At 37.1% G+C, this 15,337-nt stretch overlaps 1 protein-coding gene across 9 annotated transcripts in view; it reads left to right on the forward strand.

Moving 5' to 3' along the window:
* The window catches only part of Spef2 (sperm flagellar 2), a 176,177-nt gene that overhangs the window by 117,866 nt on the left and 42,974 nt on the right, over nucleotides 1-15,337 (forward strand). For all 9 annotated transcript variants that reach the window (XM_052743144.1, XM_052743145.1, XM_052743148.1 and 6 more), the window contains 2 exons: nucleotides 1,796-1,947; nucleotides 6,595-6,775. In XM_052743144.1, coding sequence (XP_052599104.1) covers nucleotides 1,796-1,947; nucleotides 6,595-6,775 — 333 coding nt within the window. The remainder of the gene's footprint in view (nucleotides 1-1,795; nucleotides 1,948-6,594; nucleotides 6,776-15,337) is intronic.

Below are 15,337 nucleotides of genomic sequence, written 5' to 3' on the forward strand. Positions count from 1 at the left end.
GAAGAGTTCAGTGCTCTAAGATACAGAAGAAACACTTTCCAGGTTTATCACTTTATTTGCCCAATAGTATTGATTGAATGACTAATAGCTTTTTGTAAATGCCCCCCACACCCTTATTTTCAATTTTCCAAAATTAATTGTTAATATTCAATATGTACATAATAAGTTTAGATTTGCATCTTGTTCATTGTAAATGTGATATTGTGTGAGTTCCCATGTGTATAATGTAATCAAATAATTTTCCATGCAGTTTTACAAAACTGAAAATTTACACATACAAATAATTTTCATTAAACTGTGGGGTAATTCTGTGTAAGAATATTTTAACTCAGTGATAAAGAAAAATTTATGGGTTTCATGGCCACTTAAAAGTACTGTGCTCATGTGTAAAACATCCTAAAATTTAAAATAATATATAAATGTTAGTCTTATTTTATAATATAGACTCCAAGTAAATGGATGAATTTCCACTTCTTTAAGATATTTAGCTAGAAGAGTTTAATATTGTAAAAAGCAGAAACAATCCATTTATCATTTTCTCTATAAAACAATCTTATTTCACCTGTTTTTTTTTATTGTATACTACTATGCAAAAACAGGCATCCCTTCATTGTCAATAGTCAATATGGTAATGCAAGTCTATTTCTGAATAGTTTAGAAACATGTTTTTCTTTTTCTTTTTTCTTCTCTCATATGATGCATTCCGACCGCAGCCTCCCATTCCCTCTCACTACCTCCCTTTTCCCCCAGATCCACTGGTCCTCCCTTCAGAAAAGAGCAGGCCTCCAAGTGATATGGAATTCCTTTATTAATGCCCTTGGGCTACATTTAGCAAAACTTTAAAAAGTTTTTTTTCCTTAAAAAAGAGCGAGCGAGAGAGAAATCTAGCTCTTCAATGAACTAGTTTTGTGAATTACCTCTGCATAGAAGGCTCAACATTTATGGCTTCACATATCTGCTCTCACAACCCCACCAATCAAGGAAAGTTGGGGATAATAGGTTAGGTACCTCACCAAAAAGAAGGACCTACACACCACATGATGTAATAGAGAGAGAATCAGTTGGAAATCCAGGGTCTACATTTGCATCATTTTAGGGATGTTTAGGGACTCACAGTATACATGCCCAGTGCATGTGTGCCACCAGGGCAAACCTGAACTAACAAGGAGATGGCACACGTGAATAACAGCTGACAGTTTCACAACCAACTCCTCCGAACTCCTTGACTTCCTCCAAGGTCTCTTCTAGCCATGCCAACAGAGGCGTGGAGCAGCGAGGACCAGAGAAGTTACGAGTTATGGCTATCCTGTTCATATTAAGCAAGACAGGAAACTGTAGTGAGAGAATTATTGTTTCACTTTGTGCTCTTGTTTGTCCTGTTTCCACAAATAGTTCGTATTGCACCAGAGGAAACGAACCTAGCTGTTGGTTTCATTTTGTTCTCGTACATACAGCCTCTGTGGTACCCCAAGGCAACTGAACGGTTGCTAGGACAAAGAAGTTACATCAGTGATGGAAGAATCTAGTGCCAGTTATCAAGAGGTGTCAAACCGCCACCTGGTTAAATGGAATCACACTCAGTAAACACATAGAATACAAAGTCATTTGCTCTCTTAAATAGTTATGAAAACTTTAGGGACAGAGAAATAACCAAGTCTCTTTCTTAATTTCTAGAAAATTACTTTCAACCAACATGTTTTAAAATTTCTATTTACAGTATACATAGATGTCACAGAAATACATACAGATTAGTCTGCTCTAAATTGGGTATTGATATCCACTTTCTGTATTAAAGGCGGAAGTGAACCGTTTCCAGGATACCAAAAGACTCCTCCAAGATTATTACAGAGCAATGGAATCCAAAATCCCACTAGAAGACAATAAGAAGTTTACTCGGGTCCCATTGATTCAGCTCGATAGTAAAGACATTTCCGAAAACCAGCTTAGGTAAGGCAGACCATTGTGTTACACTGTGATTTCTTTGAACATAGAGCATTGTGGTTTTTAAATTATAAGTAATGTTCCTCTTCATGGAAACCCCAAAATGTTCTAAAAGGCTGAGCTTTTTTTTTTCTAACTTTGATGTGACACTAGCTTGACATGATATGATTATTTATCTTGTTATTGGTGAATTTGTACTCCTTTGGCTAGAGAGGTATCATCTGTTTCCTATGTCGTTTTCTGCAGGACTGTGCTGTGGATATTAGACAGTATGTCACTTCCGTATTCAGAAATCCATTTAGATCCAAAGACCTCTGGTGAGGGATTAGGAACTTAAATGAAAGAAAGAACTGGACCGTGTGTGTGTGTGTATGTGTAGGTGTGTGTCTGTGTCTATGCATGTGTCTCTGTGTGTGTGTGTATCTGTACATATATGTGTGTCTGTGTGTGTATAAGAGAGAGAAGAGAGAGAGATTATGTGAATTAAAATGGAAGGGATCGCCATTCTTTTACAGGTGAGGAAATTGAGAAATTGTAGAAGTCTAATAGTATGTGATCATGACCTTACCAGACTGAAAGATATTAACAATCTAACATCAGATTGTTGCCAACAGAAACAGGAACTTAGTGGTATGGTGAAGACAAATTACATTTTTTAGCCAAATAAATCATCTGCAACAAAAATATAGTAAATTTTTTATAGATATAATAGATGAGTTCTGGGGAGGAAGGATAATATCTCAGACTCTGAGATGTAAGATATGGAGAAAATGGCATCATGAAAGGGCAGGGCAAGGGGAGTGGTAGTGATCCCCGTGGTGTAGCTTCCAGCCATTAACCACTAAGATCTAATTTTACCGAATTTTATGTGTCTTAAAGCACTTGAAAACAGAATTTGAAATCATTTAGGAGTAAATGTGTTATTTGAAAATAAGTTTAAAATTTAGGAAAACTTAAAATAGTATTTCCTAGTGATCATTAAGCAAAACATGAGAAAATAGAATAATCTTGATATGAAGATGGAAGTGCAAGCAGAAGTTAGATTTAAAAAATGGTATGCAGACACTGGATGCTGTGTTTAAACCTCCAAGCACATGAGTTATGTATTTTATATTTAAAGGAAGCCTCTTTACCTAGATGTTTACTCAGTCAGCATAGGTGTAGGAGTTGTATAAGCAAAGTATAGCATAATGAATATATTTTGAAACTAGATTGGTCTAGTTTAAATCCTGAGTCTGTCACTTACTAACCATATGTAAGTGGGTTAAGATAACTCGCCTGACAAGTCAATACATCTCAATGTAAGCCTCAATTTTCATTCTTGTAAAAGCAAGGTTGTTGTGAAAATTTACAGAAAATAGAATCTGCAAAATATATGGGATCATGTCTGGAAACTGAAACACTTAAAATCTAGTCCTCAAGCAGTTAATAAAGGGTGGCCTCTTTTGTTGTTGGATATAATAGATGATAGTTTGCTCTTGCTTATATGCAATATTTTAATTGTGAGTATTGCATGTACTTACTTTGTTAATCCCTCTCTTGTTCCAAAAATAATTTTAGATGGCATTGCCACATAGGTTATGCAATGATCCAAAGTCCATTTCTTCACTCATATTCTTTCATCTAATGTTATATTTCTGTCAAGCCCATATATATATACAAGAATACACAAAAGGGTGAGCATGCACCCTCTTCCTCTCCCAAATAAAAGAAAAAACATTGAACATGCTGCTAAGAAAACTTTGAAATTAGAACAATAATAAATACCAGAGGCAATAGGAACCATAAGAATCACCAAAAGAGACCAAGTTTCAGTGTCTAGAGTGGCAGTGCATTCTGTTCTTAGCACATAATGGCAAACCAGGCATAATGGAAAAGCTATTAATGTTGGTTAGTACAATAAGCCCACAGAAGAACAGACAGTTCTTATTTTTTGCAGAGCAACTTTGTACCAATCTCAACCTCAAATCACTGCTGTGGCAAAACTGTTGAAACAATCAGTCAATCAATACACCAAGCAGCTCACCAACCAAATAACCACAGGCTGTAACATGTAGAAAGAAAGAAACACAGTGCTAAGCAGTTTTGCATAGTTTTTTTACTTTATTCCTTCCAACAACCCTATAATACTGGTGGCCATATAATATTTTCAAAATAGTAGTTGTGTTAGTTGATAAAGAATTATTCATGAAAACAGCCATAATAATAATGTGCTTATATTATTCCAAGAAGTGAGGCTCAGAAATTCAAGTAGCATACTTAATTTCATATCTCCTGATAGTGACAGAACTACCTATACTTATAGGCATTTTTCTTCCCAATAAATGAATTCTAAAACCATTTTCATCAACAACTACCTATAATTTTAAAATAGAACTATTATATATTCACCTTTGTTCTCATTTCCATATCCCCTTTCTGTTTGCATTGATTAAATTTGTTGGGAGACAATTTCACATGCTTGTAGTTCTGATTAGTATCACTTTCCACCTCTCTTATCTCCCTCACACAAAAGTTATTCTTTTCTCCCCATGAGTACAGAGACTTATGCCTGCTCAAGATGCTTAGAATAAATGAGCACTCAACCTGAAATGTTACATTTGTACCACACCATCTAAGGCTCGGGGAATACTGCAGAAAGACTGAATGGAAAGGATATACAAGGCAGGAGGTAGAGAGAGAGGCTAGAAATACCACCATCAGGATGGATATATATAATCTTGCCAATGCAAACAAAACCCACAGGAGCTGCAGTTGCCGTACTGGGCCTGAATAAGACTGGGCCTGAAAACAGAAAAAGATGGGTAGGATAGGAGTCATAACATCTTATCTTTCTGCTGAACCATTGGCAACTGATGAACTCTCAGTGGGGGATAGTGATTGTCTTTAGCTGTGTGACAAACAGTAAGCCTCTTAAACTCCAGTGGATAATTCCAAACCTGTGGCCACACAAATAGATGATCCTGGTTAAAATTAGTGGGTCATAAACCCAAAGTCTTCTTCTAAATGATATGCCATGACTGCTGTCCTGCAAAGCAAAGTGTTGTGCTGTGTGAAGTGTCTAGAGATGGTCACACACACACACACACACACACACACACACACACACACACTTCAAGTGAACTTATTGGAACTTGAATGGCTTTGATTTAGCATTAATTGGATTTAAGATATAATTCAATGTGTAAGTATATTTTCAATGTCTTGCCTTTATAGTTATGTTAGATCATCAGAATTCCAAGTACTGAGTCATAAATGCTGTTCTTCTGCTGTGAAGATATTCCATGACCAAAGCAACTCTTCTAAAAAGAAAGCATCTAATTAGAAACTTGATTACAGTTTTAGAGGGTTAGTTCATGATCATCCTTGGGGGAAGCAGACAGGCATGGCACTGGAGCAGTAGCTGAGAGATTTACACCCTGATCTGTAGGAAGCCAGGAGAAAGAGTGAAACACTGGGCCTGGCATGGGTTTTTGCAACCTCAAAGCCCACCTCCAGTGACTCGCCTCCTCCAACAAAACCACCTGTACTCCAACAACCAAGGCCACACCTCCTAATTCTCCCCAAACAGTTCAGCAACTAAGGATTAAGCATTCAAATATGTGAACCTATGGGGGTATTCTCATTCAAACCACCACACTCTGTGAAAATCAAAGTGTTAAGTTCAAGAAATCTCATCTTATGCTTCCAAACAAAAGCAAACTAGTTGTTTTCTAGAGTTCATAATTATCTTTTTAAATCTCTGTTCCAAACCCTTGCTTCTTGACTCTATAAAAACAAATGTTATTCCTTCTGTTGATCCTGACTCTCTTGTCACACATTCAACCAAGTCATCTTTGGAGTTACTCTTTTTCAATTCCTTCTCCAAACTTAAGGCCCTTTATATGTTTTTTTCACCAGAGGATGACCCCAATTACAATAAACACTCTACCCTAGGTCTCTCTTTGTACTTGAGTTAACCCCTGAGATGCTAGGATCAACGATAGTATATTCTCAGAAATTGTTCTAAAATCTCCACTTAAGGAAGGAATACTGTTAAGAGAAGATGGAGAACAAGTTTCACTCTTAACATTTTGCCACAGTGCTTGTTGAAGAGAAAACCCTCACAATCCATGAGTAAGAAAGGAGAGGACTTCTGAACCTTCACCTTGGCAACCACACAAACATCATCACGTCTGTTTAACAGCCCCAGTCAGATTTGTGTTAGTCCAATTTTCATGTCAGGATGCCAAGTGATATTGACCATCTTGAATAAGTTTCATTAGGTTTACTTTTCCTATATTAATTTACCCTCATGAGAAGATGTGCCCTGGAAATACGACCAAAAATATGGGACATTTTGGGGGTCTTTCTTCATAATCACTGTTATCCTTATCCGATCTGCTTCTTTTAATTATTAAGAACTAAATCTGAAAAATGTCTTGTTGTTGCTTGCTGTGAGTTTTCTATTATTAGCAAGATTTTGTAGACCATGTAAGTGTGATTAATATAGCACTTTCTAATCATAGCCCTTCAAAATAATTCTTCCAGGAAAACTTTGGAAATATGAATTAAAGCAGCACAACAAAAAGGTACAAACTAACACTGTCATAAAAATAGAATTCTGTTTAATGAAAACCTTATGTTTCTTTGGTTTGCTTTTTTTTCCCAAAGAATTCCTCTAGTTCCTCGAATATCCACTTCTCCCGAAAATGTTACCATCAAACCAAAGGTGAAAGCATTGCTGAAGGGCAAGATTGATCCATCACTAGAAGGTTTGGAAGCTAACTTTGAGGTAGATGAGAAGATCGTAATAGACACCTGGCAGCAGGCTTCTGTGGCCATCTCCCACATGGTAAGCAACACCTGTAGTTGTATTTCTTGTCAGTAACCCTACTGTTTAAGTGGCATGGTTGGTAACGTGGTACAAGTACAACATTTATATGATAGTCACAATCATGGTATAAAAATTCATGGCTTTCAGGAATTACCATTATTAAAGGAATTATTGAGAGATATTCTTCCCCTGAAAGAAATAGGAAGTTAAAAGATATAGTCAACAAGTCTTTAAAAATCATGAAAGAAGTCAGACAATACGTAGATTCATTTTAGTGCTGGCTTAGGTTGCAAATGCAGAAGCCTACATGTCAAGAGAATGTTAAGGAGGAAGGGCAACTGGCAGATAAGACAGTATGAGAGGGTGTGATGGCGGCCCTATGGAAACCACACCCTTGTTGACTGGGACATGTGCTACCTACCCTGTGCTGGCCAACTTTGTCATCTAACAATGAGGTCCAGCATGGCCAGATTTTTATTTCCTAGAAAAAAAAAAAATAACGTTTTGGTGGTGGTGGTGGTGATTTTTTTATTTGTTTGTTTTTATTATTTAATACTACTGATTTTAGTTTCAGTGAGTAAAACACAATTCTTAGAAGTACTTTACAAAGTCATGAAAGAAAACACAAAGCCCAGTTAGCCCATCGACTTCCCAACTCCAACCGGTCTGCTTGTTATTTTCTCTAAATCACAATAGGGTAAGTATTATTATCTTTTTTACAGTGGAGAACTAAAGTCTAGAAAGGTAGACAGCCTACTGCTTGGTTTCTGTTCTACTCACTTAGCTTTTATTTTCCTCTTGTGCCAAGCATTCTTTGATTTTACTGAAGTACACCATCTAATCAGAAAACAGTATCAACCTTCCCAAACGTCTTTTGAAAGACTTGGAAGAGGAGCCTGCATCATAATCTCACAGTAGGAGGTCCTCCTTAACTTCCCTTGGGCTTTTCTTTGTCTGACCTTACCACAAAACAACAAGGTCTTCTTTCTTCCCATATTTCTTTTGTTCTCCTCAGCTCTCTTTTTTTCTTTCTCTCACAGAGTGATCTCAAACTCCTCTTGTCATATTTGTTTTAAAGAACCTTTAAATGTGGATGTTGCCCACATTAAAAAAAAAAAAAATCCATGAAATGTAATTAATTGTCTGGCTTCACAGACTCAGTAAAGTATTACTCACAACACCAGTACACAGAGAGGAGTGGAACTATGTGTGAAGGCGTGTAGCTGCTAGGTCTCCTCAGCTCCTTCCAAACCTTAGCCCTCTTAAGAAAACCACCCCCTTGCCTTTTCAATCAATCCTTTTCTGACCCAAGTCTGTAACTTCTAAACGATATATTGTATTTGTGCCTGCCTTTGAGTTTTAATGCAATGGACCTTTTGTCATGTTTGTGTGTGTGTTTTTATTTTTTAGGGCATTATTCTTTTGAGTAGTCTCATATTCTTGAGTGTGCTTGTGTTCTGTTCATTTTCTTTGTTATGTGGTGTTCTGTTAAATGATTGTATCACAATTTGGTTAACTGAGCTGCTACTGACCCACACTTGGGTCTGTGTTTTGATGCCATTGGACACAGCTACTGTGAACATTCTTACACATATCTGTTAGTACTAATGAGTATACAAAGCCTCCTTAAGACCTGGGAATATATGCTGTCATCTACACATCACTTTCCTCTGTGTGTGTGTGTGTGTGTGTGTGTGTGTGTGTGTGTGTGTGTATTTATGTATCATTGCTTAATGTGTATATACTTTATTGTTCATATGTAAGAATTATATAATTTACCTTTCTTGTCATATAGTGTATATTTATGTTTCAAATGTGTATAAGAGTGTATCTACATACATAGCATTATTTAAATCTTTCCTTTTATTCTCATTACATTTGGTTTCTCTTTAAATTATCAAGAGCTGTGCTGAAACTGTACATTACTAGAATGAACCTATTCCTTTCTATCTGCAATTTGATTGACTCTTGCCTTATGTATATTTGAGACCATGAAACCAGGCCCATGGAAAAATTAAGATGAAAAACTTTTCTAGTGAATTGTACATCTTATTTGGGAATAATCTTTACTTACAATGAACTTTTTGGAAATTACACTTGGAGATTATTTACATATATTTGTCTTTTAGTATCTCTATTTAAAAAAACAGTATCATCCACTTGTTAGTTTTTGCACCTCATAAGTCAGGATGTAATGTACTCAATTACTACTCTCTTGGTGGCCCCCCTGGAATCATGTAGTAAGTTATTAACCACATTTATTATTTAGACACTCCAGGTACTATTGTTAGAATGATTGCTAAGTGAATTATTTTGTATTATTTCGAAACAAAAATAAGGAAAATTAAATAATTTAAGATACTTAATATAAAAGGAGATCAAATATTTGGAATAAATAGTAAAGAGCACAAATCAAGATACTAGATGTAGATCCTAAATATATGAACATTTATATTATATTTTTTTAAAGATACAGATAAAAAGAATTACCATTAGATTGTTTAAACAAACAAATGAACAAAGGACTAACTAGATGGCTTAGAGGGTAAAGGTACTTACTGCCAAGCCTGAGAGCCTGAATTTGATCCTTCAAACCTCCACGGTAGAAGAAAGAATTCGCCCTATACATCAACTTTTAATTTCCACTATGGCACACACATATGCATGCTCACACACATAAACAAGCAAACAATAAATAGATGTGAATGTAATATTTAAATTGACAGTTTAATGTATTTATGTAATGAACTTCAGTCATTTTCATCATCCCAGTCTCCTCCTTCATCCCTGCTCCCTCTACTAGAGCCAGCCTTCCTCCTCCTCAAAGAGTCTTCCTTCTAGCATCATCTCTGCCTTTGGTTGGTGGCCCAATTAGAGTGCAGTCTGAGTCAGCTGCCTGAGTGTGGGTAAGGAGCCATTCAGCAGAGCAAGGGCTGCTTATCTGTGGCGACAACAGTGAAGAAAGTGACACCCTCCTGCAGCAAGCCTCATGGACCCCTCTCTCACCCATGATGCAGCACTGATTGGCCCAATCCTAGGCAAATGTTGTGTAATTAACCACAAATGCAATGGGTGCGTGAATGCAATGAGTGTGTTGTTTCCAGAAGACAGCATTTTTACTGCACATCTTCAGTTCTTCCAGTCTTTCTGCTTCCTCTTCTGTGATGTTTCCTGAGCCTTCGAGAGGGATGTAACTATATATATATATATATATATATATATAGAGAGAGAGAGAGAGAGAGATAGATAGATAGATAGATATAGATAGATATAGATAGATATAGATATAGATGGATAGGTAGATAGATAGATAGATAGATAGATAGATAGATAGATAGATAGATAGATAGATAGATGGATGGATAGAAACAAAAAGAGCATGATATGGCCATCCCCTTTGCCACTATAGAACCCCAAACCTTGACTTAGAGGCCCAGAGACTCAGCCTCCCTGTGTCTTGCCCTCACTAACTCTTCAACCTTGTAACTGACTGAATCAGGTCTGCTCATTTTTTCCTGTACCATTGTAGTGCCATGCTTAGTGTTCTTTGCCCTCCTAAAATGTGGACCTCCTACTTGTGCTTGCTTAGACCCTCTGGAGTTTTATTTGTTTGATTTTTGTTTGTTGTCCTTACATCTAGTTCCAACCTTGATGGTCTTTATTTCTGCGTTTTGTTTCCTGAAGCCCCTGCCCTCTGTGAACCTAAGTTCTTCCTATCTTGGTAGTTTCTAATGTTCCTCCCGGTGACTTGGCTCTCCTAGTACTCATCGTGTGTGTGTGTGTGTGTGTGTGTGTGTGTGTGTGTGTGTGTGTGTGTGTGTGTGATTGGTGTGCATGTTCATGTGTGTAAGTATGGGTATGTGCCTGCTGTAGTGCATGTGTAGTGGTCAGAGGACAACATTGGGTGTCTCCCCACACTTCCCACTTTCTTTGCAACATAGTCTGTTGCTTGCCTCTGCCTCTTCCATGGATGCATACCAGGCTAACCATCTCATGACCTTCAGGGGATTCTTCTGCTTCCACCTCTGATCCCGCTGCACGGAGACTACAGAGGGCCAACGCTGCCTCCAACTTCGTGCCATTTCTACAGATTCAAACTCGGGTCTTCACCCTTGCTCAACAAGCACTCTATCCACTAAGCCACTGTCCCACCCCTGCTTTGTAGTTTTTATCCTGCTAGTGTTTTCCTGAATACTTAACTTGGTTCTACTACTATTCATATACATTGATCTCGTCCAATGCCCACACCTAACACAATCCTGAATTATCAGTAAGTCCTGAGATGCTGCTGCAGCTGGTGCCATACTCACAACATTAAAGTCAATAAAAAGATGACGATAGTAATGATTACCACAAAAAACCGCAGGCACCAAGTCCCAGAGAGTGGAAAACAGGTACAGATTTACTAGGAAGATCATGGATTATTTGCATTGTTAATAGATGTTCAGAAGCAGAAGGGGCAGGTAACACATAGTCCATTAAAATTACCTGGGAAAATACTGCATTCTCAGAGAGATGAACATATGGCCAGAGTATTAGCTGCATCTCACAATTAAACATGGTCTTCTTTGTTTTCTTGGAAAATCTGTTAGTTCTCTAAGTCTTCAATTTCTTCTCTGTAATTAAAAAAAAATTCTCAGATGATTGAAAGAAGTTCAGGGAAGTAATGTATATAAAAATGTTTTAGAAACTATAAATATAGTTCATTTGCTAGAAATGTACTTAAAATTATACATTTTCCCTTTGTACTTTGGAATGTCTCATAGCAAGTATAGGAAAAATAATCACTTAATATCATTATTATTATTATATATGAATTATATATGATTTCAGAATTTTGTGTTGCAATAGACTTCTATAAATCTAATGTTATACAATTCAAAGCAGACAAAAAAATAAAAGATAGTCGTGAGTTTAGCACCCAGACCTTTGGGTGATTAAACAGTGCCTTGCTAGAAAACAAACATTTAAGGGAACTTTGAGTTCCAAATGAGACAGGTGTGACTCAGAAAATGGATGTAGGCAAACAGTTCCAAATGAGATTGGTGCAATTGGAATGAACTGCACTTTAATTCAGGTTTTTTCTAAGGGGCAATTTTACCGAAAGCTATTCATTTAGTGTGCTATGTTAATTTTTAGCAAAACTTTCTAATTGATAGGTATGTAATGATTTCAGAGAAGTCATATTTAACACCCACCATGTCCAAACATTATGTTTAAAGTTCTTACCAGCTTTAGCAGCTACTTTAAAGAAAGTATTCTAAATTCTTCTAATTTTTAAAAGAGATCTGGAGGTCTTTGAAAGAAGTGGACAAGAAAAATGCTAAGGATAATTATTACCTTCTTCATCATCATCGTCATCATCAACAACAACATCACAAGTTTGTTGCCAAGGAGATAAGTCCAATTTTAAAGGAAATTGCTAACTTACACTATTTTGCAAGAACAAATTAAAAACAAAAAACAAATTACTTGCAATTTAATGGGGGGTGTTAACAAGCAAGGTTTCAACTTTACCAAGAACATGAAAGTACAGAAATTCATGTTTATCAAAAGATCGTCTGGGGGTGTGGGGGAAACAAGCCAACCAAACTGGCTTGTTCTGTATAGCTTTTCTGGATATCTCAAGTGCTAGTGCTCTTGACAGATCCTTCTGCAGCATCTTACAATTTTAAAATAAAAACCAATTACTTAAGAAACATTGTCCTCCATAAGTAGAGCACATGTACCTAAAGTTATGGAGAGCACAAACAGGTCTGGGGGCATGAAAGCCCATTAGGGTGACAAGGCTTAACACCCATGGAATAGCTGGGGACAGCTACATTCTGGGCCATGAGCATAAAGTATGTCAGGAGTCTGGAGAAGGCAGAAACTTACTGGCCTTTTTGCAAACAAGATTGCAAATACCTTTGAGGGAAATATGCCTTGTCCATATTTCCACACATCTCCTTTATTCCTCTTCATTTTCCTCATTCTATTAATCTCAAAAATCCTATCAGATCTGAACCTCACAAATGTTTATATAAATATGTATAGTCTTATTTATTCTCATTCCCTGACCTCCAAAATGCATATGTGTTTTATATACTCCTTTGAGCTCTTTTTCTGAGGTCCCATAAATAATATTAACTACTCCAATGTCAGATAAACTTAGTTCTTAGTTCTAGTATTTCTAAAAACAGAAAGGACCTGAGTGGCACAGTCCTTAGATAGAGATTTTCTATAGCTAGATAGATAGAAAGATAGATAGCTAGGCAGACAGACAGAGACAGACAGAGGATAGATAAAGAGATTTTTATATGTAATTTATATTCTTAAATTTTAAATTTATAAACAGTTAATTATATATATATGCTTATAATTTGATGTTTTGATACTGATAGACATTTGAAAATGATTAACCAAACTAGTAATGCATATACCAGTTCACTTACTTGTCAATTTTTTTGTGGAGTAAACATTTAAAATCTGTTCCTCTAGCAATTTTGAAATGTAAGATACATTATTCACTTCTTTCACCATGTTATGTAGTAGGTATATCATAACTCCTTTCTTCCATCTGACTAAAATATTTTACCCTTTAACATTTTTCTCTACACCCTATCCACCTTCAACCAGTGATAACCACCAATTCAACTCTACACTTCAATAAATTCAGTGTGTGTGTGTGTGTGTGTGTGTGTGTGTGTGTGTGTGTGAGAGAGAGAGAGAGAGAGAGAGAGAGAGAGAGAGAGAGAGAGAGAGAGATTATATAGTATTTATTGTCCTGTTCTTATTAATAATGTCTTCTGGGTTTATTTATGTAGCCCTGATACAAGGCTTTCTATAATCTAAAGTTTATAGCAAGTCTTAAAAGAGAGAGGAGATGAAGAGGCCCCTGTAAAGCTCTGTGTCGCCTCAGTGTGAGGATGTCATTTCCCCATTCTGTGACCAGCATAGAGTGATAATATAGCCATAATCCAGACATTCATGAGAGTGAGAGACGGATTAACTATAATGGAGACACTTGGAAAATCACTGTGTAGAAGAAGCTAGAGACTATGAGGTCAGCCAGCGGCAAATATCATCTTCATAAACAATGAACCTTCTGGGAGGGTGTCCAGAAGTAGAACGGAAGTAGAGGAGTGAAGTATTTATGATTCACTGATGTAGGACATGTATTCTCCAGAACTGGCTAGAGGGACATGAAAATTTTATCTATACTGCACAGACATAAGATGTAAACAAACATGCTTTTGCAATATGACAACTTCATAGGACAATATTCAGCTAGGATTAAAATGTAAAATAAATAAATAAAATCTCCACAGAGGGTCAACTATGAAATAAAGTTTAAGAAAATGTGCCGGTTATTTTTCTGTCAGTTTGACACAAGTTAGAGTCATCTGGAAAGGGGGAACCATCATTTTGGGAATTGTCTTTTTCAGATTGTCCTATAGACAAGCCTGTGGGACATTTTCTTGATTAGTAATTAGTATGAGGTGGCATGGTCCAAGGCAGGTGGTCCTGGCTTGATTAAGAAAGCAAGCAGAGCAAGGCATGGGGAGCAGAGTGGTAAGTAGTGTCCCCCTGTAGTTCCTGACTCTATGCCTGATGGAGATCCTACTTTACCTTTTGTTAATGATGGACTGCCATTGGGAGGTGCAAACCAAATAAACTTTTTCCTCTCCAGGTTGCTCTTGGTCATGGTATTTATCACAGCAGTAGAAAGCAATCTAGAACAGAAATGGATATAGTCAAGAATGCTTCTCTTAGACTCCATGAGATAACAGGAACTTGGAAGATGATCCAATGCTAAATTCATAGAGGTGGTGTTAATCCCACAGATTCAAGGAAAAAGATCACTGATCCAAATAATGGCCAAACTAATTAAAGCAAGCTTTTTTTTTATTTGTGTACACAGGCTGTCTCTCCCTAAGGTGAGGTTCAAGAGATCACCTTTGGACATGGGGAAGATGGAGGCTTTTATAGTTCCAGGAGTAGGGGGTTTACAAATAGAAGATTTGGCAGACAAATAGCCAAGGTTACAGAAGCACAGCATAAGCATAGCAAGTCGGTCATAACAACCTCCTGAAACAAAGACATGGTTGCGAGGTGGTCATAACAAGGAGGCTATAACAACCTTTTGAAGCAAAGGCAAGGTTGCCTTTCCTGGAATAGGCAGCACAGAGCCATTTGTGGACAAGGTTACAGGTGGGGCATAGCCCAATCCTTGAAAAACAGATTTAATCGTAAACAGGAATGAAGTTAGTTTTTACAGTAAGATGGCCTTCCAGCCTAAGATGGAGGCAGGCTGGTTTATCAGTGGAGACAGAACTGCATGAACATGTGCAAAACCCTACATTTGCCTGCTTAGAGTTCAAAATGAATGCACATAAAAATGCATCGCTAGCTGGGCAATGGTGGTGAACGCCTGTAAATCCCAGCACTCAGGAGACAGAGGCAGGCAGATCTCTGTGAGTGCAAGGCCAGCCTGGTCTACAAAGCAAGTTCCAGGACAGCCAGAGCTGTTACACAGAGAAACCCGGTCTCAAAATACAAAAACAAAAAACAAACAAACAAACTGCATGGCCATCAGGG

This window comes from Peromyscus californicus, unplaced genomic scaffold (assembly GCF_007827085.1).
Source record: "Peromyscus californicus insignis strain IS unplaced genomic scaffold, ASM782708v3 Scaffold_18__1_contigs__length_77618521, whole genome shotgun sequence".
NCBI lineage: Eukaryota > Metazoa > Chordata > Mammalia > Rodentia > Cricetidae > Peromyscus > Peromyscus californicus.